The sequence below is a fragment of a genome, unplaced genomic scaffold, assembly GCF_019419815.1.
Source record: "Pyrus x bretschneideri cultivar Hongxiangsu unplaced genomic scaffold, Pyrus_bretschneideri_v1 Contig5, whole genome shotgun sequence".
In the NCBI taxonomy this organism is placed as follows: Eukaryota; Viridiplantae; Streptophyta; class Magnoliopsida; order Rosales; family Rosaceae; genus Pyrus; species Pyrus x bretschneideri.
The window spans coordinates 9,221,299-9,246,492 of NW_025999787.1; the positions used below are offsets into that span (position 1 = coordinate 9,221,299).

Here is a 25,194-nt window from a genome sequence, read left to right on the forward strand (position 1 = left end):
TTAGTTCAAATATCTCCACAGGAAGTTGTTTACTTCATCAAGATCAGCAATGCATACTGCTTAAGAAGTATAGTTTTTAGATACTGAAGATTTTGTCAGCAGATTAAATCGTTATAAAACCTTTTGATCCCTGATGAATCCGCAGTAGGCCAGTATATCCCGTGCATGTGAAATAGTGTGTGTGTGTGTGTACATATATATATATGCACGGTATCGTGATGCATGTATGCTGAAATTTTATTGAGTTTGAATTGAAACATGTCACTGCAACTACCAGTTTTAAAATATGTTGTAAGCTATGCTTCATGTTTCCGGACAGCGCATAAACGATTCACATATTGACTATTGAGCATAAAATTAAGTAGCAGAGATGCGAATTGACCTGCAATAATATGGTGCCCGGCAGCAATTCCCATATACAAGATCTTCAAGGATTGAGAGCAAATGCTATACGAAGATTAAAAATGAAACTTGGAAATGGGCAGGTGAACATTTTCCAGTTTCTGTAAGGCTTCTTTTTTTTTTCTTTTCTTCTCAGAAACCTAAATTGTCTGTTAGTAGTACACTTGTCTCCGCACTTATGGTTAGGGTTAACTTTTGCGATAATTGGGGCTTCAGATGTTTTTCAACATGATAAGTTTGGTGCAACCGTCACATCATTATACAATGTTACAAAAATAGTATTAATCATACACTCCTAATGAAATGTAAATTAGTAACGATACGTGACAGTAATATCTAAATGTGGATTCCTATAACGTTGGCTCCTAGCCTATCTCTTTTTTGAGAAAAAAAAAAGGAATTATTACTAGCACTCTAAAAATCTTATTTAGCATTCCAAACTTTATATAATTAGAAAGAAAAATACACTTGTGAGAAGTGCCAAATGAAATTTTGGAAGTACTAATAACAATTCTAAAAAAAATAAATGGTATTAGCAATAATTAGTTCAACTACTTATATTGCTCCTGAATTAGTTCAACTACACCTTAATATTGCATACCACTACACCTTAATTAGTTCAACTACTTATATTGCTCTTGAATTAGTTCAACTACACCTTAATATTGCATACCACTACACCTTAATTAGTTCAACTACTTTGCTACAAGAAAACCAAATAAGCCCCTCATATGAGATGCTCCTGAATACCGACCTTTTTCAATAGGACTTTCTCGTTCTATCTTTTTGACTCTCAATTACACTTTACAATGTTGACGATGAAAATCGTTTACATTTTAATTCACCTTTTAAAGATCAATTATACAAAAAATGAACTAAATTGAAAACCGCTTAATCATATTGTTAATATTATCAAAATTTTAATGTTTAAATGAATTACATGGTTTATTTATTTATTCGATAACTAATAAAATTACAGAACTATTTATATTCTTCTTGATCTTTGATATAGTTGATCTTTAAAGAGTACACAATTCTAACCCAATAGAGCCCAAGTTCGTGAGGTGACTTGTTCCATAAGTCCAACCCAACATTTGAGTTGAATTAGGTTAGCAAAGGTCAGGCCTCAACCAACCCTAGGACTACCTTGCCGTTTAAAGCTACACATCTTGTGGATAACAATTTAAGTTCTAGGTTTCGAAAAACCGAGTTTCAATGAATTTAGTAGGGAATGGTGGCAAGGTCTCAAATGTGATTCTTTGATTTCATTGGTGGTAAGTGACTGGTAAAAAAAAAATCTTATATAGAATGAGCGCATTGACGAGAGAGTAATGAAATGAATTTTTTAAAATGAAATATTATGGCGATGCTCGTCGCCTAGTTAATTTGGAAATTAAATTTGTACTAAAAGTTAAACAAATTAAGTCTCATAATGTTTTTCTTCATCCAAAGCATAACTGCACACTCACATGATCTTTGCTTAGAGAAATGAGCATTCGATGGAACCGTTGAACTACACTTGCTTTTGGATAGATATGTGAGACAGAGGGCTCGTGGTGCCTGCTGCCCACCCTTCCTCATCTGCTTTGAGAACCGTATGAGCAGAAGGGAAGGAGGTCGTCATACGGAGTCGCACACTTAACTTTGAGCAGTTCTTGAGTAGGAAGTACTCTCAGTAGCATTTTTGCATTCTTATACAACATATTTCGTCGTCTTTTCTTCTTCTACTAGTGCAGATTTCCAATTCCAACACATGCAATGCCACAAAACCTGCACCAAAATTCCCAGCAATTCTAACATTTGGTGATTCAACAGTCGCACTGGCAACAACAATTACCTCGAAACATTGTTCAAAGGCAACCGTTATCCTTATGGCAAAGACTTTCCTGGCCAAATTCCCACAGGCAGATTCTCTAGTGGAAAACTAGTTCCTAACTTTTTGGCATCCACTTTAATCATCAACCAAGCTGTTCCTGCTTTTCTAGATCCCAACCTTTCGGATAACCACCCCATCAACGGCGTCTGCTGGATCTGGGTACGATGATATAACCGCTGCTGGAGCCGGGATCATAACATTTTCGAAGCAGATTGTGTTGTCCAAGAAATATGTAGTGAGAGTTGAGGGATTAAAGGGGAAAAGGAGGCAAAGAAGTTGATTAGTAGTTCATTGGTTGTAGTAAGTGCAGGTACCAAGATTTTTCTGCTGAATAAGCTGCATATATTTATTGACGTAAATTCCAATCCCTGTCACATGGATTCTGTATTTTTTTCATAGCTTCAGTTTGGAGCTTTCAGAAAAATCTTAAACATGTGGAGCATATATTCACAAGAACACCAGTTTGCGGTAGCTTCGCGTAGTCATTCCTCGTAGAAAATCATAGTTGACATGTATGCGTAAATAAGTCATCAAAATCACGAAAAATACCAATTTGTGCACACATGTCAAACTACGATTTGTTTGTTTAGTGAATGACTTCTTCCAAGTGAATGCTTTCTTCAAGTGTTTGTAGATCTATATGTTGTAGGAATTGTATGAGCTTGGATGCAGAAAAATGGTAATAGCAGTGCTTCCTCCTATTGGTTGCCTTCCATACAAAAACGAGCGACCTCAAACCAACAAGTCTCTCCGCTTTACGAGGATCAGAGTAAACGTCTATCGTACGCATCCTTACCTTGCCTTCCCATACAAGTAACTGTAAAATTTGGGAATACAAATAAGAGAAGATGTGTAGATGATGAGAATTCAGATTCCCAGATATACAACCAAAAGCTTGCAAAACTATTGCCCAAAATCTAGTCACTGCTTCCAGGGAGCAAGTTTGCGTATGCAGATGTCTATGAGCCATCGAAAATTCTTAGTCTAGAATTACATTGATATTGCGGACATGGGTATGTCCAGTTAGTCATGGCAATGTGCTCACCCGTGTGCACCCAAGTTTGAATCACATTTCCCATAGATTAGAATGTATGCTCTGACCAATGTGACTACACATGCGGCTAACATCGATATTAAATTTATTTATTTTCTTTCTTGTAAGGTTTTGTGGAAACAAAAAAGAGGTTGCCGTGGTACTGGGTTTGTGGAAGCAACTTACCAGTACCTCTCGAAGTACCTGGACAAGAATGTGCTTCCCAAGCTTGCTTATCGTAATCAATCGCAGCCGTTGATTACTCGGTCCGACCATCCCTATCGGGCAGATGATCGATACTGGTAAAGAAGTTCCACTTCCATATACCTTCATGATTTCAGTTTCCACATACATTGTAAGGTCTTCCACTTGATTTATATGTAATTATCTAGGAAAGGTGGTTCATTTGTTTGTCAAACGAGCTAGAATCATGAAAACAATCTCTTTGCTAAGCAAAATTAAAACTGCGTACTATTGACGTTCCTCCTCCTAACCCTCGCAAAGCACGAAGCCTTGTTAGCTTGGGAAGATTTTCGAACAGGAAAAAGTGGTTCCAGATCGACATCTCGGCTTCGACGTCGAGTTACCAGAGATGGTTTCCAATCAAAGTACTAAAACATGGCTTCCATTCACAAAAGCTAAAAAAAGAGGGAACAAAAAATAACACTGTACTAAACAGAAACAAACACCTACATTACAAAGCTTTCAATTCATAAACAAAACTTTCTGTGAACTTCTTTTCGACTACACATACAAGGCAAATCATCCCGAGCAGCTTTAGCTTCTTCACTTCCGGCCACCACCAGCGCCGGCGGATCCTCTACCGCCGCGGAACAAGCCATTGATCTTAGCATGAATGTCCTCACTAGTATACTTAATGTACTTGTCATGCCGCCCGATTTCGGGAACATTCCGAAACCTCCCGATGAAGCTCTGATACGCTGGCAACAAGATTTTGACAAGCGAAATTCTCAAATCATCTCTGAGTTGATCGTCGAAAACTACCCAATTGGACTGCGTTTTACAGATCTCGTCGAAGTAGATGTTGAACAACTTGAGCTTCTCTTTCATGGACTTCACAGCAGCACTTGGCGACAATGAGCCACTCTCGGGCTTCAACACTCCAAGCACCTTGTTCCATGAGCTTCTCTGGTAATTCACAAGGTACTGTCGGATTTTTGCAGTGTGTTTTCGGATCCAATCATCGCCCAAAAGCGATCCCAACTCACTGTCCTTCACTTTCTGCATAATGTACCTCCCATTGTTCATCATGAAAACACAGCACAACGCAGAGTCCCCATAAATCTTCGACTTGGTTTCCAAATTGCTCTCCAGAAGCTCCATAATCCACGCCATTTGCACCGACATGGGTGAAGACGAAGCTCGATCATCAACCTTGGGCTGATGAGAGACTGCAGCACTGTCCTCGAAAACCTGCTCGAGGGTCTGGCGCGATCGGCATGCTGCACGGAGATAATTCATCACATATCGAGTGATCGGATGCAACCCGCCGCCAGGAACTGGAGTTTTCGGAGGGTCGCGACTGATCAGATTCTCCAACTCCATGAAAATGCCTCTGATCGCTTCCCCTAACCTTTTCCAAATCGTATTCGCTTCGTTCCTGAGAAACAAACAGTAATGATCCGAAAACACTAACTCGAATTCAGGCATCAAATCCCGCAGAGTCTCGAACACATCCAGAATCCTGAACAATCGCTCCGGCGATCGGCTTCCGATCGCTACCGCGTCGGCGAAGTTCAGTATCTGAATCGTCGAGCCCCGGCAAACCTCCATGAACGAGAGGTCTGCGGCGGAGGAGAGGCCGTAGAAGATGCGATCGCAGAGTCTACGCTCGCTCGGGAACAGAATCCGAAGCGCGACGTTTGCGGATTTGATCCACCGCTCGATTTCGTCCTCGAGGTCCTGCCATGGCGTCTTCTGAACCTCTTCGATGCTCAGCTTCTGCAAGCCTAGCCTCGACATGCTCTCTTCCAGGAACTCTCTCCGGCAGCTGCTGTACACGTGCGAGCACTGCTTTCCGAACCCCGCCGCCACCATCCGCTTGGCAATCTCATGGAGGTCGTTGATGGTTCCAGAAGGCAGCGCATCGATCACGATGTCGTAGTCGCCGATCGGCTGAGCAGTAGGGATCTGGTGCTCCTCACCGTCCCCGATTACCTCCTCCTCCCCTTCTTCTTCGTCGTCTCCCGAGTCAAACGACAACGCGCCATTTGACTCGCCACGAAACGCGCGATTGAGTTTTCGTGACTCGCCGCCGCGTTCGACCAAGGATCTGAACTCATCCTCGAGCCGGAACATGGCCTGCCGCATAAGATACTCAGCACGCGCGAGGCAAACCCCGACGGACTGGTCGTCGGCCATGGGAGTCCAGTCCCGGATGGTGGCGATGAGGTCGTCGATCAAGTCAAGAAACGCCGCGGAATCGGCCGAGTAGGACCAGATTGGGTGGTCAGCAGCAACATACTGCGAGATCCGACGGTCCAGCGACTTCAGCGAGAGCTCGAGGGCGGCGCAGCTGCGAGTGCGTTCGTCGTCGGAAGCCAATTTCTCGCGAGAGAACCTGCCGTCGAAGTTGGAAAAAATCTGCAAAATATCGTCGGCCATGTTATCGTTGTGGCCCAAAGTCTTGGCTATGTGGCGCGCCATAGCTAACAATTTCTCTTCGCCGTTCTCAGCCATTGTACTGCAGTCTCAGAGAGTGCCCTCCAAGTGCTTGATTTTGTGCTTCAGTGAAGACAAACTTTTAGGGTTGTGAAATTGAGACGAAAATTGGTTTTAATTTTTTGGATTTCAGAATTTCGATTTGGGTAATAAGCAGTAAGCCAAAATCCAAAAGCTAAAAGCAGAAGCAGTTGAATAATATTATTTGGGGGTTCGTGGAAGGTGACTGGAAGAACGCGGTTCGTGTGGGGAACGGATGAAGACCGAAGACGGGAAAGAGTCAGGCAGTTTTTGCCTTTAGACTTTTTGAACCATATTTGAGGATAATGCTAATTGGATTAAATTAATAAAAAATAAGCATGTTAATTATGATTTAAATAATAATTTAATTATTAATTTTCATCATTAATTTTATTAAATTTAGTCTACCTATTTAATCTGTTCAGGATTACCCATTTTTCGTTTGTCTAAATTTTGGAACTGCAAACTTTTTCTTATTTTTCATTCCCTACAAAGTAGTATTTCTGAATTATTCTAATTTCGTGTAGTGGGAGTTGAGCTTTATTATCATCACAATCATTCTAATTTTGAATAATTGGATTGCAATTCAAGCTTAAACATTTGGAAAAAAAACAAGTTTGATCTACTAACCTAATTCACGTAGATGACTTTTTATTGCAATGGTGGATAATAATTATGCATTTTTTGCACAATAATGCGAATTCTCACTAACTTCTCTTTTTCTTAACAATTAACCGTCTAACTTGCTAATAATATCAAACTATCTAGTTTACTAATAATACCATTGTACTTAAATACTGACTCAACTCACGTCCGAGCGCAAAATTTAAATTGGTTAAATAGAATGGATAAGAAAGAGGAGAAGGTTGAATGGGTTTTTGGAGGAATGGACTTTATTTAGTTTTGGACAATGAAGTAAAGTAAAAGCCCACAAAAGAGGTTTCCGCTTTGGTCAAAAGCATAAATGAGACGGCTGGTACCGTGAAAGAAAAGATGTGGAATCCCACTTCAGACTCTGGAAAGAAAAAAAATGGGGTTTTGCTTTTATTGTGTGCCCTCCTAAACCCTTTGCGTTCATAGGAATCACGTTTACAGTTTAAAAATAACAAAAACTAAAAGCACTTCCAAATTCTGGCTTAATCAAATTTAGTCTGTTTTTGTTTTATATGTAGTAACTTTTTAAAGTTTTCGAGAGTTTTTTTAAGAAATGCTTCAGTGCTACGAGTCTTTGAGCTAGTAAATTTAGAATTAGGGTAACATTTAGTTTAAACCAATATTGGATGTACGCTCAGAAACCAATAAAATGGATTGAAAGGACCATTGTACCCTATACACGACGCAAAATGTCAAATTTAATTTAGCCACATTTGGTAACTAACTTACGAAAACGTCACTGTGATAGTATTTTATTGCTCGGATGATGCACCACTCAATGTGCTCATGATCAAAGGCCTAGTCTGTCCACGTGGTTGTATCCTATTGGATTGCTTCCCTTAACGGATTGAGCAAGCAAAGCAAGCCACATGCCAAAAACACACAAATCATCCATCCAATATAATAACCACCGTCGATCCCTAAATCAACGGCCAAAGATTCTTCGCCCCAAATCCTATAAAACCAACCCTTTTACCAAAATCCACCCAAAAAACCTGCCCTCCCTTCTTCATATCTCTTCTGAGAAAGAAAAGTCGTAACAGTCTTTTTTCAGTCCTCTCCGTTCTTCCGAATTTCCAATATTACCCCGAACTTCCATCGTATTTACACCAATGTCCTCGCCTTCCCCGATCCCAGTTTCGTCCCAACAGTCCTCTCACCAGCAATCCCAACCGTCCGGCACCAACCCACTCCCATTCCTCCGCCCCTTCCTCACGCGCATCTCCGCCGCATCCCGCCACGCGCTCTCCAACAGCCGCCCCTGGACCGAGCTCATCGACCGCACTGCCTTCACCAGACCCACCTCGCTCACCGATGCCGCCTCCCGGATCCGCAAGAACGCCGCCTACTTCCGCGTCAACTACCTCATCGTACTCGCAGTCGTACTCGCCTACTCCCTCATCTCCCACCCCTTCTCCCTCCTCACCCTCGTCGCCCTCGCCGGAGCGTGGATCTTCCTCTACTCGCGCCGATCGTCGGAGCAGCCGCTCGTGATCCTCGGCCGCACGTTCTCCGACACCCAGGCGCTGTTCGGTCTGGGCGTGGCGACGCTGATCGCGATATTGGTGACGAGCGTGCTGTCGCTGCTGCTAACGGCGGTGATGGTGGGAGTTGGGATCGTGTGTGTTCACGGCGCATTCAGAGATCCTGAGGATCTGTTCCTGGACGAAACGCAGCCGTTGGGTTCTGGCATCGCTTCGATTTTCGGTGGCGGGGCCCCTTCGTTTGCGTCGGCGGGTGCCAGCATGATGTCACGTGTCTAGCATGTAGGTGCAAGTCCGTAGGCGTTCATACCGCGTAGCTACACAGTATCGCTCTCCCTCGGGTCGGGTTTGCTTAGTAGAAGAAGAAGAAGAAAGAGAATTTTTTGTTACATAAGGAATATTATTCATTACTTGAGATATTTGCAATTTAATTTGTTTGTTTGTTGGCAATTTGTATTTGAATTTTTCCTTTTAATTCCATGAGCCAGAAATTTGATTACTTATTTTGCTTAACTATAATTCAACATTTGAAACAAATTTCACGAAAGAAAGTAAAGGGTCAATCAATTCGAGCATCGATTTTAGGTTTTAAGCACTTAAAACCTAAAGTGATGCATCTCTCCGGATCTAGATTCTCTCCTCTCCCATTTTTTTCCAAGCTAGAAGGGAGGGGAGGGAATACAAGTGCGGTTTTAAAAACGCTAAAAGCAAGACGTCATGCACAGAGCCAGACTTGTACACCTAGTTTTAGATGGAAAAGTACATAAAAAAGAATCCAAGCAAACCCAATCATCCAAAGGGCACATCCTTGAGCTTAGGCTCAAACATCAATCCAAAAGCAAAAACCAAGATATATAAACATCCTCCGCTTAAAGAGTACATCGTTTGTTAGGTTTCATATCACAAAATTATCTTACGTCACGTCTAAGGAATTAGCAAATGAGCACACAAACAATTGAACCCACAACCGTTGAGAGCAGAATACCGACTCGCATTCAGAAACTCATGGATTAAAAAGCTCCACACATCAAACAAGTAGCAAGCAATTTACAGCATCAACTCTAAAATCGTGCGATTATCTATCTAATACATACAACTTTCGGAAAGTTAAATTTGTAAATTACCCGGTGCTCCATTTTTTTTTATTCTTATGAATGCAATGCAATTTACTTTGAAGCGGGTATCAATTAAAATGTAAAGAAAGAAAGAAAGTGAAAATTTCATTTACAAACACACGGTTCAAGGGCTCTCTTTTGCATACGAACGGGTCTCCTCTGCAACAGTCGACCACACATTTGCTATCTTTTCAGCGTATCCTACCTGTTCATGATACAGAACAATGTGTTACACCGAAGACTTGCATATGACAAGCCATTAGTAGACGCAATTATGTCTAACATTTTTCAGATTATCCATCTCATAACACCCAGATGAACTCAACCTAAGAACGAAATTAGTTTACATGAAGACTCTTCTAGAGAGCTATAACGATCCTAGGTGAACAAGAACGCAAGCAGTAAGTACCTGATTATGCACAAATCCCTTCAACATGTTTAAGAAGTCAGCATGCCTCTCGTTGTCAAGTCTTTCAAGTTCACTCCTGTTATTTTCCTGCATTCATCAAAATCAAATTATTCTAAGTTCTCGTGAGGATACTAACAACTGGGCAGAGTTATTTTAGCTGGCCAGGGAAACAAGTTTACAATTTCAAGTTTCACTAGAAGAGAGAATTCAAAACAAGAGAAATTTTGAATAGCCTTTATCATAGACGGGAAAACGGCAATTTTAAGGGCGAAAAAAGATGCAAAAATTCATGATAGAAAACTGAAATATACACACATCATGACATGGTGTAATAACACAAAGATCAGTTTCATGTTCCCAAAACATGGTTTTCAAAGAGAGAAACTCAGGCTTCTATAAGCATGTAGTTCTTCCTGTACATGCAACAACGAATAACATCCGAGACCTAAACTACTTAACATCAATGTTCACCTCAAACACCCAGTTTGGCTGCCACAACTTGCAAGCTTTGATGGAATTGGCACACAAGATTAACTAAGCCCTCATATAGGTGCAAAGCTCTGGCTAGACCTCACATTACAAGACCAGAGAGACAAGCCAAGAGATGCAAGGATTTAAAAGTTACGTAAATGCAATTTCGACAGCCATAATATTAGTCCACAAACGAATAAGGAACACTCCACTCCCGCAGCTTTTTATAACCCATCTCAATTAGTGAACGAAATGGCCAAATACCATGATCATCAAACACTAAGTGAATCATGCACATAAAAAATGTTGTGAGCTTGAATGCTGCGAGATTATCACATTTACAATCAGAGTGAGTAAATTCCTTGAAAGGAGTGAGGCTAGACACATTTTAAGGTCACTAACGCAAAGCATAAAAAAGGGACAGCTACACATAACATGGAAGAAAAACAGGGAAACAGACATGAAACCTGTGATTTAACAAAAGAAATGACTCCGTGTGGATCTAAAACACGGGCAGGAGCCACAAGACCAAACACTCGAGCATTTGGGATGCAAATCCCTTCACATAAAAGTTCATACAAAGTTTACGAGATTTCTTAACTACTAACATATTTAATTACCGTGAATTGGAAAGATTACTGATGTCAGTAGTATATTAAAAATAATTTCAAAAGTACAATGGTACCTTGATCCGCTCATATTCTCTGATTGCTACATTTTTAGCATCCTCGGTGGCTCTTATGGTTTCATTTAACTCGTCTAGTTTTCGATTCCTTGATTTGTCACCACCAAAAATTTTATTGGATTGAACTTCAAGTTTTTCAGCCCGTGATTGCAGTGAACCCAGTTCTGATAGAAGAGTCTGCACTGTCAATAGAGCACTTGACCTATCCGAGAATGCACCGTTGACAGCTAACATTAGCCCAAGATATTCATGAAATGTATCCTGCAATACGCATAGTATGAACAATCATTAATACAATTGATGGGTTTCCTTCTAAAGTAACAATGAAAAACAGCTGAAGAAAACGTACTACATACATAAACATTACTAACCAAACCAATCTTATAGCTCAAAATGCAATGAAAAACAAAAGGGTGACAAAATTACGAAATGCTTGACGGTTTGAGCATTTAACTCCCGATAGAATCTGCTGGCTTTGACTGCAGCAGTTGCCACATTCTTCATGTCGGCAGCCCGCAGTCTCTGAGAGTTGAACAAGGCCTCCTCGTTCTCAAACTTGGTCAGCTTAATAAACGCTAGTCCTAACTCTCCCATCGTCTCTCCCATGTCCTGTTGAGCTTTAACGAGTGATTCGGCCTATAAATCAAAGCAATTAATCACTCTAAAGTGAAACATACACTCACAAACCACACAGATATGATCACTTCAGTACACATTACCTGCTGAGATGCATGAATGAGATGTTGCTCCAGCTCATTCATCTTCTCTTTCTTTTCTAAAAACTCCTTATCCTCCTCCCCCACCAGCGGCCTCGAAGCTCCCCAATCATTAGCCACAGACTGCTTCAACTCCTTGAACAACCTCAACAAATCCCTGCCCCCTTTCGCAGGCTGAACCACCTCGTGAAGCGCCAGTGGCGGAGCACTCTCCCCAAACAACTGATTCGGAAGCTTCACGGCCCCATCGAGCATCCTAGACGCCACATCAATGGTCAATGTCAGGGGTAGCTTCCCCTGCACCTGCAAAAACACCTTCAATTCGTCGCTTCTCTTGATCACCGGGTGCGAAGCCAATCGCCTCAAGTACTTCTCCAATGCCACTCTTCTCTGCTCCACAAACTCCTGTTTCTGCATCACCTGACTCTCCACCACGCTCTTGTCTGGCCTCGGCGGTATAAAGAACCCTCTGTACGACTCCGCCAACCGGTCTGATAACGTTACCACGTCCCGAAACCGCCGCCGGACTCCGAATTCCGATCCGCCGAAATCCGGAATGTTCGTCCGAGTCGTGATCAGGTACGTGACGTAATTGTTAGCTCCCGGAACGATCGAATTCCCGCTTTCCGGCTCCTTCTGCGGATTCGAGACCGTGATTTTGATGTACTCGGATGTGGAAGACGGAGATCGCGAGAGAGAGTACGAGCTCGAGTTGTCGGAGCTCTTACCAGGACTCTCGATGCCATGGATTTCGGCGGCGGTTTCGGCATCGTAGGGGCTGTAGATCACGTCGGCGTAAGAAGGCGGGTCGATGTAAGTGGTGTTGTCCGGGGTCGAGCTAGGGTTTCGGAGGTCGCGGTACGGTGCGGGAACGAACAGGGGATCGGCGTCGGCAGGTGGCGTTGTATTGGCGGTGGTGGCGGGGACTTCGGATACGATCTGGGAGGAGGACGGCGACGACGAGAGAGGGTGTATCGTATCGGAGAGCGACGACATGGCGCTGCGATAATTCAAGTACGATTTATTGCCGTTCGATTGATCGTCTAGGACGAGATTTTCCATTTCTTCTTTCGGCGCGTGGAGGTGGGCTTCGTCGGAGCCCCGGTTCTCAGAGCCCATCATCTCCTTCCTTTCACCAGAACCAAACCAACAGGAGAAAAGCAAGGAGTTGGAGGAGGAAGTAATTAGTCTTATATTTGAGCGGCATTTTGGGGAGTTGAAGAAGTGGGAAACTTGACTGGAATTTGGCAGAGGTGGCTTGACACGTAATATTCTTCAAACACCAAGATAGGCACGTGCTGGCATACTTTTGTGCTATTATTAAGCACATTATATACGATATAGTTTAATGAAATTTTATGGCATACTGGAGTTTTCGAAAAACCTATTACATATTATGTTATACGAGTTTTCTAAACCTGAGGTTAGTACGTTAAAGATTATCTGTTTTAGTATTACTTATATATACATCAACTTGGTCCACTTATATTTTATTTTGCGCTCTCTCAGGACTTAGAATTAAAATGTACAATCCTGACGTCAAGACATTCCCGCATCGGCATCTTCGAGTCCTCTCGGCGTACAATCTCACCTCCTTGTTCATTCAATTTTATATTATTCATTTTTAGTATCTCATATTAGTTGTATGTTATGAACACGTTCCACAATTGCATATTCATTATAATTAAACTAACAAGTTTTATTTGTGCCGGTTAATCTCCATTATAATTTGTTTCAATTTAGTTAGTAAGATTTTTAGAATCAATTTGACCTCTGTGGGACGATATTCGTGCTTCAAAGCTATACTATCATTTGATTCGTATACTTGCGAGCACTAAAATTTGAGACTTAATAAGGTTAATTTTGGTTATCTAATTTTCGCAACACTAATCCATTTTTTATGAAGAAAAAAAAAACTAACTACATCAAATGACTAGATGTTTTTTTTTTTTTTTTTTTGAACAAACAATAGTATCTACATTAAGAGAGGGGGGTGGACTTAGCCTTACAATGGGCTACCAATATGTGGTTCAAATTAGTTTTTGCTGATAATCGAACCTAAATCTCTTACTTACAAGTAAAAAGAAATACCACTAAACCGTAGTACTAAATGACAACTAATTTGAGGTTACAATAAAATCTTCCTTTTATCAGGGAATTGTATCTGCTCCAGACTTTAGTGTCCTAAGCCTAGGGATCAAATCATCTAGACCGCTAATTGGTGTATAAAAGAAATTAGAGTTGTTGAATTTGTAGGGTGATTAGAAAAATGAGTTAATAGAGACCGTTGGATTAAATTTGTGTGGTCTAGATGAATTGATCCTTAAGTTCCAAACAATAAGATCCTGAGCGGATCCAATTCCTTTTATCAGAACCCAAACATCAAAAAGGGATTTTGCCCAGTAAAGAATAAAGGGTAAATTACACTTTCATACCTTAGGTTTGGGCTCTATTTCAATTTCTTAAAACATCTTTAAAACATTTCACTTTCATACCTTAAATACTATTTTATTTCAAAATAATACCTCCGTTACATTTTACATCCATTGATCCGTTAAATGTTGACGTGATTGCCAAATGTCTGCCACGCCGCAAAAAAAAAAAAAAATTTTTTTTTTAAAAATACCTGAATTTTTACACACAAAAAATAAAAAACCAATACCCTAGCGACCCCCCCCCCCCTTAAAAAAAGAAGAAGAAGCAGAAGAAGGGGAAAAAAAAAGGAGTTTTAACAAAAAGCTCGCGGTACTATTCACTTTAACGAAAAATCATATTTTTACACTAAAAAGTCAAGCATGGTATTATTCACTTTATCCTTTATTTTGTTCTTATCATTAAAACTCAAAGTTTTCAAGTCATTTTCATTAGTTTTCCTAAAAAAAAAAACCCAACCCCCCCCCCCGGGCCCTCTCCCTGGGCGACTCTCCTTCCTCTGCGATCTAGTGATTTTCAGTGCGGCTGAATTTTGAAAATACTTTGACTTTGAGATGATTTTTGTACTAGTTTTGTAGTAGATCCGCCTAATCTTGTGTGAGATTTTCGGGGGTGGGTGATGGGGGATTTTTGGGAGAGATGGCTCGGGTGGGATTTTGGGGGTTTTTTCTATCTTTCTTCCTCCCTCTTCTTCTTCTTGCAGATGTGGGTCGCTAGTGTTTCAATTTTTTTTTTTTTTTTTTTTTTGTAAAAATTCAGGTTTTTTTTTTTTTTAAAATTTAAAAATTATTATTTTTGCCACGTGACAGACATTTGGCAGCTACTTGACATATATGTGGCATCCACGTCAGTATTTAACGGATTAATGGATGAAAAATGTAATAGAGGTATTATTTTGAAATAAAATAATACTTAAGGTATGAAAGTGAAATATTTTAAAGATGTTATAAGGAATTGAAATAAAATCAAAACCTGATGTATGAAAATATAATTTAACTAAGAATAAAACATCGAAACGGGAGAACAGTACTCGGATCCTAAGCAGGATGGATCCGATTCGGATAATTTTATGACCTTTGACTCCACTAACACCGCATCCAAACACTCAGATTAGGTTTTCGTTTACTTTCTATACTTCGCGTCTTACTCGTTGGGCGTTTCCAAAGCTTCAAAGTAGCGCGCACAAGTGTCCAAACTCTCTCTCTCTCTCTCCCTCTCTTCAATCCAATCTCACTAACCCCAAAAAGCCAGACCTCCAATGGCGTCCAAGTTCGGGTTGGCCGGAGGCATACCGGAGCGCCGGGTCCGACCCATTTGGGACGCCATCGATTCTCGCCAATTCAAGACCGCTCTCAAGCTTGTCACCGGCCTCCTCTCCAAGTACCCCAATTCGCCCTACTGCCTGGTAATTTCTCGCTCCCCCCTCTTCTTATCCGACGTCGTTTTGCTCTTTGTATTTTCGTAAATCCGCTAACTTTCTCGGCGGCTTTTTCACTTCGCAGGCGCTTAAAGCTCTCGTCTTGGATAGGATGGGGAAATCCGACGAGGCATTGTCGGTCTGCCTGAACGCCAAGGAGCTTCTGCACTCAAACGACTCCGTTTTGATGGACGATCTCACTCTCAGCACCTTGCAAATCGTCTTCCAACGGCTCGATCACTGTCAGTATATATATATACATTTTACCTTTCTTGAATCTCTTGTGGCAACACAGAATGCACACATTGCCGAATTTCTTATCTGTTTTGTTTGTAAAACCAGTGGAAATGGCTACGAGCTGTTACGAATACGCTTGCGGAAAAATTTCCAACAATTTGGAGCTCATGATGGGCCTCTTCAACTGCTATGTTCGCGAATACTCGTTTGTAAAGCAGCAACAGGTTTCTTTTTCTCTACTTACCCTCGTCGTTGTATCTTTTGTTTTCGTGTAATTTATCATTATATATGTTTGTATCAGACAGCTATAAAAATGTACAAGCTTGTTGGGGAGGAGAGGTTTTTGCTATGGGCAGTGTGTAGCATCCAGTTACAGGTAACACCGGCTTTCTTTGCGCCATTTTTTGTGTATTGTAGAAAGGATTATCAGTGTGACAAACCTTTTCAAGCACGGAGCATAATTTGTTTTGTTTCCTATTAAAACTACGATCTTTCTACTCGAATTCTCATTACATGTATACAAATTTGATTCTCGTTGACCAAATGGGAAAACATGAAAGAAAAATTCGTTATGCATTTGCTTATGTTATGGGCTTGAATTTTTGTTAGGTTTTTTGTGGCAATGGGAGTGAGAAGCTATTAGCTTTAGCCGAAGGTTTGATTAAGAAACACGTTGCCTCCCACAGCTTGCATGAGCCTGAAGGTATACATTTTTTTTTCACTACTTGTCATGGTCTATGTTGAATCGTAATTTTATGTTGGTGGACAACTCAAATTCATGTGCTAAAAGTTTGTACTTGGCTTCAGCTCTTATGGTCTATGTTTCCATATTGGAACAACAAGCCAAATATGGGGATGCTCTGGAAATTCTCTCTGGAAAGTTAGGATCGCTTTTGATGATTGAAGTTGATAAGCTACGCATACAGGTACTTTCTAAAGCTTTCATTTCTTGAGGCTCTGCCATTAGTAATCTACTGCTCGGATTTGAATCTAAATGTCTATGTTATGTACTCACAGATGTTTCCACGTGTCTTTGTCAGTTTTTTTTTCTTTTATTTACGAAGAGTTTTAACTAGAAAAAGAAATAAAAAAAAAGTAAAACGACTCAATTTGAAAATGATTAGAAAAACGCATTGAGAATTCAGAGGTTGAGATCACATATCAAATTGGTAACAAAGATGAACCGGTGTGCCTGTTTGCCAACTTGCGTCTATTATTGAATTCAATTTATCCAATAAATTAGAATTATAGTGGATGAATCTTGAAACAAGATATGTTCCGTGCAAATACAAAAAGATATCAAACTCAATTTGAATAAGAAGTTGTGCTGGAAAAAGTCGTCCAAAAGCATCCTTTTGGTTTGTTGCAATGGTATCAGTCATCTTATTCTGATTAGATTGGATTAGAGTTTATTTTTGCTGTTTTTCAGTACTGAGATTTGCAATTCATCAGCTTATTGTTTGTTGATATTGAAGCTTCTATGGAAAACACATTTTGTTTCCCTTTGTCCTTTGTTTCTTTTCAAGGAAGACAGACGGATAACATTGCTTTGAAATAATATATAATGCTTGTGAAAATTAAACTGCTAAACAAGTTTTGCTTTCCCTAGGAATTAGTTTAATAAGGTTAGTTATGAATAGATGAATAAATTAGTTTTATCTAAAGAAATAACTCATTTGCATACAAATGAAAGCCTCGATATAGGATATACGACTGCATATAATTATTTTACTTTGTTTGAGTCTCTTTTGTTGGGTCAAAACTTTTAACTCCTGTATTTACTAGCTTGAATGGTTCTTTGCCACTTGTTTGCTTTTCTTATCAACTTGTCCACTTTGACTTTAAGTTGACAGGGAAGGCTTCATGCTCGGGCAGGTGACTACACTGCTGCTGCCAGCATATTTCAAAAAATCCTAGAATTATGGTATGCTTGTGACAACTTTTTTCATTATGAAAATAATCTTCAAGTATTAGCAAGACTAGTTTGTTCTTGACTGCCTTTAATCGTATGGTCTATATGGGATATGTTCATAATTTCATATTGATGTTGTCTTTATTTCAAGTAATTGAGGGGGTTTTGATGCCCTCCATTCAAGTTAGTGATGTTTCTTAGCAGCATCCAAGACATGCTAGGCAATACCCCTTCCCTTTTATTTGTTCTGATTTTTATGCCTTCTGGATCAGTACCCTGTCCATATTTTCTTTTAAGAAAGCCTTTTCCATATATATTTCACAGTAGTATTTATTGATATTTGGCACATTATCTGCACAGTGAACTTAAGTATCCTGAAGGATAAGTTATTCAAGTATTGATTGCCTGTTTTTATCCAGGGCCTTTGATGTGCCTTTTCTGTCTTTCGGTTCACTTTATTTTCATTACAGAGATTTTGACTATTAGTATTGTTTCTTTCATCTGGCAGTCCTGATGATTGGGATTGTTTCCTACATTACCTCGGTTGTTTGCTGGAGGATGACAGAAATTGGTGCAATATGGCCAACACAGATCCATTTCATCCTCCAAAATTCATTGAGTGCAAGATTTTAAACTTGGGAGATGAAGTGGTACAAACTTATTTTTTTTGCTATTAGAGAGTTGAGTGGTTCATGTTTGTCCTTAGTTAATTTGACTTTCTATTTCTGTGTTATATTTTGTCTGTTCCATATTTCTAGCAGAGCCAATGTTTTCTTTATAATTTGATTTTTGCTTATTGGATTGCAGTTTGATTCTCGCATGTCAAATGCATCGGATTTTGTACAGAAGTTACTAGAAAACATCGGTGATAATTTTCTAAGGTCTCCATACTTGGCAAATATTGAAATTGAAAGGAGGAGGCACTTACATGGCAAAGGGGATGCTGAGAAGTTAATGGAGTCTCTAGTCCAGTACTTTCTAAGGTATATTACGAATTTCCCATCTTCTCTACAGTTTTCACTTTTGAGTGTGCTATTTATGTATTCCTTGTGTTGTTCATTATGTGGTTAGAAGGATGAAGTTTGTTCACTTCTGAAAAATTTATTAACTTTAATGACCTGGCAAAATTTATAAAGCTGCAGTCATTTTGTTTACAAATGTAGGCTTGCTGATAATGATATGTACTTCATTGTAACCAAATTTATAAAACTACAGTTTCAAATTGGTTGTTTAATTTACTTTCAACCTCAGGTGTGGTCACTTGGCCTGCTTCACTTATGATGTCGAGATGTTTCTTGAAGTTTTAACGCCTGATAAGAAGGCACAATTGCTGGGGAAGTTAAAGGAAAGCTCTCACTCCATTTCAGCTGTTCCAACAAAAGTTCTTGGGCAGTCAATAACACTCTTTAAATTTCAAGAATTGATAGGGAACACATTCAAACTTCCTGTGGGTGGTGCGACTCTTAATCTTGTATCTGTTGATTTTCTTCAACTTCATTTTATGACGTGCCTAAGGAATACCTCTTATAAGTCGTATCTGAAAGTGGTGGTATTATTTCTCTAAGTTGATGTTCGATGAGATTGGTTATGGGCCTTAGACCAAGTTTTGCGATGATTTATGATGTGGGGAGTCTTCGTAGAGTGTTCTTTTCACAAACTTTTTCCAGATTGCAAATAGCATGGATGTAGGGCTTGCATATTATATGACCAAGTCCATTTGTGATGATTTATGGGCCTTAGACCAAGTTTTGCGATGATTTATGATGGTTATGGGCCTTAGACCAAGTTTTGCGATGATTTATGATGTGGGGAGTCTTCGTAGAGTGTTCTTTTCACAAACTTTTTCCAGATTGCAAATAGCATGGATGTAGGGCTTGCATATTATATGACCAAGTCCATTTGTCACATTCCATGGTCTTATTTTTCTGTGAGCAGTAACAGATGAAAAGTAGTAGATAGGACAGGATGGGTGATTAGTTGCAGTTGTATGTTTGATGTTAATTTAGAGGAGGCAAGAGTGTTGGCTTTCCACAGGGTATTCTTAAGCCCTTAAGTGTTGTTTATTTCCTTAGTGGGATGCAGTTTGTGGGAGGCTTTCAGTAAGTGTTAATCTTCACAGGCTGTGTGCACATCATTTAGTTTTCAGTTGGTTGGTGGTGCCTAGTCAAATGTAGCTCTTCTTGAATGTTGGCTTGGTGTCCTTTTTTTCTTTAGTTTTTGTATACTTGTTGCGTCTACCATGAGTGTAACAATAAAAACATGTTATTAAGCTGTCCTTTGAGTCATACAATATTAATTTTGGCCATTTTTCTTCAGAACTTGAGGGATCTGCTTTGCAGATGGTGGAGATGTATTGTCAAAACCTTCCACTTTCGAAGGACTTGGATTCACAAGAGAGTATGCATGGTGAGGAGCTGCTCTCAATGGCATGCAATGCGTTGATTCAGGTATGTCATACATCTACAAACGTATTCTTCTGTAGTGACTTGACGCATTTCTTGGCTTGTTTTACTAAAGCCAATTTTCAGTTTGTAAGTTTTTTTATTATTAATATACTCTTATTGAGGCTGGTCTCACACCCATTCTGGTTTTGGTATAGTTATTTTGGCGTACAAGGAATTTCGGCTACTATTTTGAAGCAATTATGGTATTGGAATTCGGCTTGACCATTCGGAAGTGAGGGTCCCCTGTTATTTTTAGTATCATTATTATGGGTATTATTTATTTTAACTTGATGTTGTGCACCATGGCATCAAGTCGAATTTTTATTTTCTTCTTTTCTTGATCTTCTGTCACATATAGCATCGTAATCACTATGGTACCAATGTGTATGTCAGTACAAGATTTTGTTTCCAGTTGAGCAAACGGAGTCTTAATGCATTTTCTTAGCTTTATGGCTTAATGTGCTTAATCAACACGATAATTTGCTTTAGATCTTATTACCTTGTTAATTGAATTGTGCATGGTTTTGTATCCGTGGAGAATATTTTGCATTATTGTATCCATAGAAATCTTTCTTCTATGTGCTTATGTAACATTATTAATTTGGTTTGTTTTGCAGATATGTATGGGAGTACAAGATATTGTTGCTGCACTTATATTCCCACTTAGGTGCCCTTTCGTTAGCTTATGAGTGGTAAATAACAATTAATCTTGTAACCTTGAACTTATTATGCCTAAGATTGTTGTTGTTGGTCCAGTTATGCCATGCCAATCACTTGCTGATTAGTGGCTATGACTGGGCTTTATTGTTTATGTTACATTTACTAAATTTGTGTCAGTGCCTCCTTCTGTTTTGTTCTTGTTTAGGTTCCGATCATTGGATGTGAAAAATATCTTGATGGAAACTGTTTCACACCATATTTTACCCCAGATGTTGGTGTCTCCCCTATGGGCAGATCTAAATAATCTGCTAAAGGATTATCTCAAGTTTATGGATGACCACTTAAGAGAATCAGCAGACCTTACATTTCTTGCCTATCGTCATAGAAATTACTCAAAAGTACGTAATGTATTTATCATTATGCATTTCTTTATTTCACTACCTTGTTCTTAATAACACATGATACACGTCTCTCTCTCTCTCTCTCTCTCTCTCTCTCTCTCTATAGATACTGCCTTATCAAAATTTAGACTTTTGATTATGATAAACTATTTTTCATTCCAGGTAATTGAATTTATCCAGTTTAAAGAAAGACTACAACAATCCAATCAGTATCTAGTGGCAAAGGTTGAAGGACCCATTCTACAGTTAAAGCAGAATGCAGATAAAATTGATGATGAAGAGGTAACTTTTGTTTGCAATTTTTCATTGGATGCATGTACTTTCATATGATAGCTAACATGTTTGTGTTCATTTTTTGTAGACTGTTCTTGAGAGCTTGAAATGCGGTGTTCACTTTGTTGAACTCTCTAATGAGATTGGATCCAAATCATTGACCTTCAATGAAGATTTGCAGTCCCGTCCATGGTGGACACCAACTGCAGAAAGAAACTATCTTTTAGGTCAGTATCACATGGGCCATGTCTCCAGCTTTATTTATTAGTCATTACAAATTTGCTACAAAAAAAAATATGAGCAACAATTGTTGGCCTGTTGATACATTGCATAACTGGAATGTATTAAGTGTTGGATTCACAGAACTAAGGGCAATTTTTATTTCGCCAATCTTAATTGTATTGCCTGATTCTTGTTCAATTTTTGAAGAGTAGAGCATTAGTATCTATCGTATATATGTTCATGCTCTTGATACTATGGTCTTGTTTTTGGTCTTGTCTTTGCCTCTGATAATAGTTTCTAGAACTGACTTGAGATTTATCAATGGTCTCAGGTCCTTTTGAAGGAGTATCCTATTGTCCAAAAGAGAACTCGGTATGAAATTCTTTCTTGTACAATGGATTTTATGTGATTTGGAGAAGTTGATTCCATGAAGTTACCCTGTGTCAATGACACCTTACTTTTTTTTTTGAGTTTTTTCTTTGCCTTCTATAATACAATTTTTTTTTTCTTCTCTTTTTTTCTGATTGTACCAAATTTAGGTGAAAGAAAGGGAAGCAAATGTAAGGAGAGTTATCGAGAGGAAGTCTCTTCTCCCTCGGATGATTTATTTGTCCATACAGAATGCTTCAACTTCACTCAAAGAAAATCTCGAGGCCAATGGAACAACATCTGGCTCTAAAGTCCCCTCAGAACTTAAGTGTTTGCTTGAGCGCTATGCAAAAATGTTGGGATTCACACTAAATGATGCTATAGAAGCGGTTTTGGGGGTCTCTAGTGGCCTAAAGTCATTTGAGGTAGTATTGCGACACCAATTTTATTCTATACTCATTTTGGCATTATGTTCTTCTTCCTGCGAAGATTTACACCCACATGCATAATGGTGAGAGCACCCATATGTTAACAATGTATCAGACGACATTGATTGACTCGATAAATTAACTTTTATTGCAGGTCTTTGGTGCGGACTTGATTGACTGGATAAATTTTTCTGTGTTTCTGAATGCATGGAACTTGAGTTCCCATGAAATTGGGCAAGCAAATGGTGATGCAGGTCTGTCTCGAGCATGGCACTGTGTGGATTCGCTGTTGGAGAAGTATGTTTCGGAGAAAGTTAGCTCGATGGAGACTCTAATTAGCTCTCCCTGGGTTGATGTTCCACTTCTGGTTCAGTTGGTTACAGAACCTTTGGCCTGGCACGCTCTTGTAATTCAATCTTGTACTCGGTCATCTCATCCGTCTGGAAAGAAGAAGAAGAAAACTGGAGTTGTGGATCATTCTAGTCTGTCCCATATGCGGGATTCTGTCCAGTCTCTGTGTAATACTCTGGAAAAAGTTATGAAATGGTTAAGAGAACAGATCAACAGGCCAGAGGATGAAAGTTTGGACACTCTACTCTCCCCTTTGCAGAATAAAGGACAGAATGAAGGCCCTGGGCAGGTTTTCCATATCCTAGAAACTTATATCTCATCCGTAGATGACACAGAGGTCGGTGATAGAATTTCCCGAGCATTGAAGTCTTGGAGTCCTCCTGATGTTGCACGGAAGCTAATAACTGGGAAATGTACGGTGCTGTCTGAGTTTCTAAGGATCTGTGGCTCCAAACTAAAGGTGTTGCAGACATTGAAACAGCAGATAGCTCAAGTCTGAAGAACGATTGTCAAAGTTACTATGATGTTTCATGTGCTGTCCAATTTTTCGTGATCCAGCAAGGCAAGAGATCGAAGGAGACTGGCGTTTCCCTTGTCAGTAAAACTTTTATACTGTTTTTTTTTTATATTTTTTTTTAGCTGTTTACGCCAGCGGTGGTTCTGTTAGCAGTTGTGCCGTTATTTTCTTGTTGGGCAGTGTACAACAACAGTTTTTTCTTTACTTGTTCCTCAGTGTGTTTGAGAGTTGGCACAGGCTTGTAACTTCAGTAATATTTTTTTGGGCACAAAATTTTGGACAATGTATCTTCCAATTTTTGTTGTCTGGTATTTTTTCTCTCATAATTAGTCAATTTTTTTGTTAAATGGATTTGATCAAAGTATTAGTTCTTTGGTTCATGTTGCCCCATGTGATTAGGGCTCGTTTGGAACTGTTTTTTTATTTATTTATTTTTTTATTTTATAAAAGCACTTATTCTTTGACGTACTTCTGTAAAAGTGCTTCCATTAAAAGTATATTGCAATTTTTAATATAAGTGCAAGCGCTTCTTGAAAAAGCACTTTTAAGGCATAGTAGGTGCTTCCAGTTCGAGTGCTTGTCAAGTGCTTTATTGAACCCATAAGCACTTTTAACTTTTTACGCCAAACATGGTTAGAAGCGTTTTGAAGATCTGAAAGCGTTTTTAGTTATTATAAAGGGAATTGTTATTAACACTCCAAAAATTTCAGTCTACACTCCTCACAAGTGTATTTTTCTTTCTAATTATAGAAAGTTTGAATTGTCTAACGAAATTTTTGATATGCTAATAAAAATTCCCATTATAAAAACATTTTCAAACATGTCTTCAGTCTAACGGCATTCCGATTTAAACTTTGGAGGCTGTGAGTTCAAATCTCATGAACGACAATGAATAGCAACATGAGTAAATGTATTATTTGTCATAGTCTAAGTTTCTAAAATTAGGATTAGGAACCGAAAAATCATAGATGATTTGATTGCTCCAAAGTCAGTTGGCAGGCTACCTAATATATCTCTTCTAAATTTTTCTAATTGGCTGGGAGCATCCAAGACGGAGATCCTCTCTGCTACAATAAACTCCGGAGAGAACCTACTTCATTTCAAATCATTAAGAAATACACAAGATTAACTACTCATCAAGCTAATTAGTGCATTGAATAATGTTTAAACAAACACTAAACACTTTGAAAGAGAAATCAGCAAAGAAATATCCAAACTTCGTGAAGCTGTTCAAGGGTGTTACTGTGATCCTACTTTGCTTTCGGAACTTATTACTTTTAATCCTTGTGGGTTAACTAACAAATCTTAGTTTTAATAAACATGGGATTAGCCACACTAATCAATGGTTTACTCAAGAAGAACTAAGGTTTTCAGCTAATGAGTGACACTTCGAGGTATCTTGTTCAACCCTTTTGTTTTGTACGGTAATCATCCATAGAATACATTTTGGGAAATTTTATGGAGATACGAAATATGGATTCGAATCACATGTGGTCCAATATCTTAATAGATAGGGTGTTGGGTTTCCACTTATGTATCTCGGATTCGAAACCTCCCTATTCCGTAAATTATTGCAGTAATTTCGAATCCTCCTCCCTCCCTTACAACAAGAACAACCAAACTTTATCCTATTAAGTGAGGTCGGGTCTATAAATCATAGAACGTTGTTGCGCTCGGTTTTGTGATGTCTTCCATTAGCTCCAAGTACTCTATATCTTTTCTTAAAAGTGTCATTCAATGTCTTCCTAGGACTTCATCGATCCCTTTTGTCATGAGCCTTTGTCTCACTCTCACAACTGCATCTTCTAACTGGAGCATCTGTATGTCTTCGATTCATGTGTCCAAACCATCTCAACTGACTCTCCTTAATAATAATAATTTAAAAATAAAAAAGAAATATGGGTTCGAATAATTAAGCAGGAGGATTGAAATTATTGAGCGAAGATGGTGGAGGTGATAAGGGTAAGAAACTTGTTATGTCC

General features: G+C 39.2%; 4 protein-coding genes and 1 pseudogene across 4 annotated transcripts; 3 read left to right on the forward strand and 2 right to left on the reverse strand.

Moving 5' to 3' along the window:
- Positions 1-392: 392 nt before the first annotated feature.
- On the forward strand, positions 393-2,734 carry LOC103949002 (annotated as a pseudogene).
- A 1,186-nt stretch (positions 2,735-3,920) lies between these two features.
- LOC103945659 (exocyst complex component EXO70B1-like) lies at positions 3,921-6,041 on the reverse strand. Its single transcript, XM_009356256.3, has one exon. The coding sequence runs from the start codon at positions 6,009-6,011 to the stop codon at positions 4,098-4,100; it is 1,914 nt and encodes a 637-aa protein (XP_009354531.2). The 5' UTR covers positions 6,012-6,041; the 3' UTR covers positions 3,921-4,097.
- A 1,512-nt stretch (positions 6,042-7,553) lies between these two features.
- On the forward strand, positions 7,554-8,651 carry LOC103945669 (PRA1 family protein B2). Its single transcript, XM_009356267.3, has one exon. It carries the CDS (start codon positions 7,781-7,783, stop codon positions 8,429-8,431), a length of 651 nt encoding a protein of 216 aa, XP_009354542.1. The 5' UTR covers positions 7,554-7,780; the 3' UTR covers positions 8,432-8,651.
- Positions 8,652-9,287: 636 nt separating this feature from the next.
- On the reverse strand, positions 9,288-12,670 carry LOC103945675 (sorting nexin 2B). The gene is made up of 5 exons (XM_009356279.3): positions 11,552-12,670; positions 11,259-11,468; positions 10,833-11,093; positions 9,677-9,763; positions 9,288-9,472 (listed from the first exon to the last, which is right to left on the reverse strand). Exons 1-5 carry the CDS (start codon positions 12,668-12,670, stop codon positions 9,392-9,394), a joined length of 1,758 nt encoding a protein of 585 aa, XP_009354554.2. The 3' UTR covers positions 9,288-9,391.
- A 2,477-nt stretch (positions 12,671-15,147) lies between these two features.
- LOC103945686 (N-terminal acetyltransferase B complex auxiliary subunit NAA25) lies at positions 15,148-23,520 on the forward strand. The gene is made up of 19 exons (XM_009356289.3): positions 15,148-15,386; positions 15,484-15,640; positions 15,741-15,859; positions 15,937-16,011; positions 16,245-16,338; positions 16,443-16,561; positions 17,489-17,559; positions 18,056-18,197; positions 18,355-18,530; positions 18,799-19,001; positions 19,864-19,994; positions 20,147-20,223; positions 20,609-20,683; positions 20,857-21,049; positions 21,215-21,334; positions 21,414-21,552; positions 21,879-21,919; positions 22,087-22,341; positions 22,499-23,520. Exons 1-19 carry the CDS (start codon positions 15,240-15,242, stop codon positions 23,192-23,194), a joined length of 3,030 nt encoding a protein of 1,009 aa, XP_009354564.2. The 5' UTR covers positions 15,148-15,239; the 3' UTR covers positions 23,195-23,520.
- Positions 23,521-25,194: the final 1,674 nt, after the last annotated feature.

What these genes read in the sequence shown, in the direction of transcription:
- LOC103945659 (XM_009356256.3), bottom strand. Translation starts at nt 6,011, where the DNA reads ATGGCTGAGAACGGCGAAGAGAAATTGTTAGCTATGGCGCGCCACATA.
- LOC103945669 (XM_009356267.3), top strand. Translation starts at nt 7,781, where the DNA reads ATGTCCTCGCCTTCCCCGATCCCAGTTTCGTCCCAACAGTCCTCTCAC.
- LOC103945675 (XM_009356279.3), bottom strand. Translation starts at nt 12,670, where the DNA reads ATGATGGGCTCTGAGAACCGGGGCTCCGACGAAGCCCACCTCCACGCG. An exon ending in GAGAATATGAGCGGATCAAG is followed by an intron (nt 9,764 to 10,832) that starts GTACCATTGTAC and finishes TGATGAATGCAG; the next exon opens with GAAAATAACAGGAGTGAACT. An exon ending in AGGGATTTGTGCATAATCAG is followed by an intron (nt 9,473 to 9,676) that starts GTACTTACTGCT and finishes TATCATGAACAG; the next exon opens with GTAGGATACGCTGAAAAGAT.
- LOC103945686 (XM_009356289.3), top strand. Translation starts at nt 15,240, where the DNA reads ATGGCGTCCAAGTTCGGGTTGGCCGGAGGCATACCGGAGCGCCGGGTC. An exon ending in AGAAAGAAACTATCTTTTAG is followed by an intron (nt 21,553 to 21,878) that starts GTCAGTATCACA and finishes CAATGGTCTCAG; the next exon opens with GTCCTTTTGAAGGAGTATCC. An exon ending in ATTGTCCAAAAGAGAACTCG is followed by an intron (nt 21,920 to 22,086) that starts GTATGAAATTCT and finishes TACCAAATTTAG; the next exon opens with GTGAAAGAAAGGGAAGCAAA.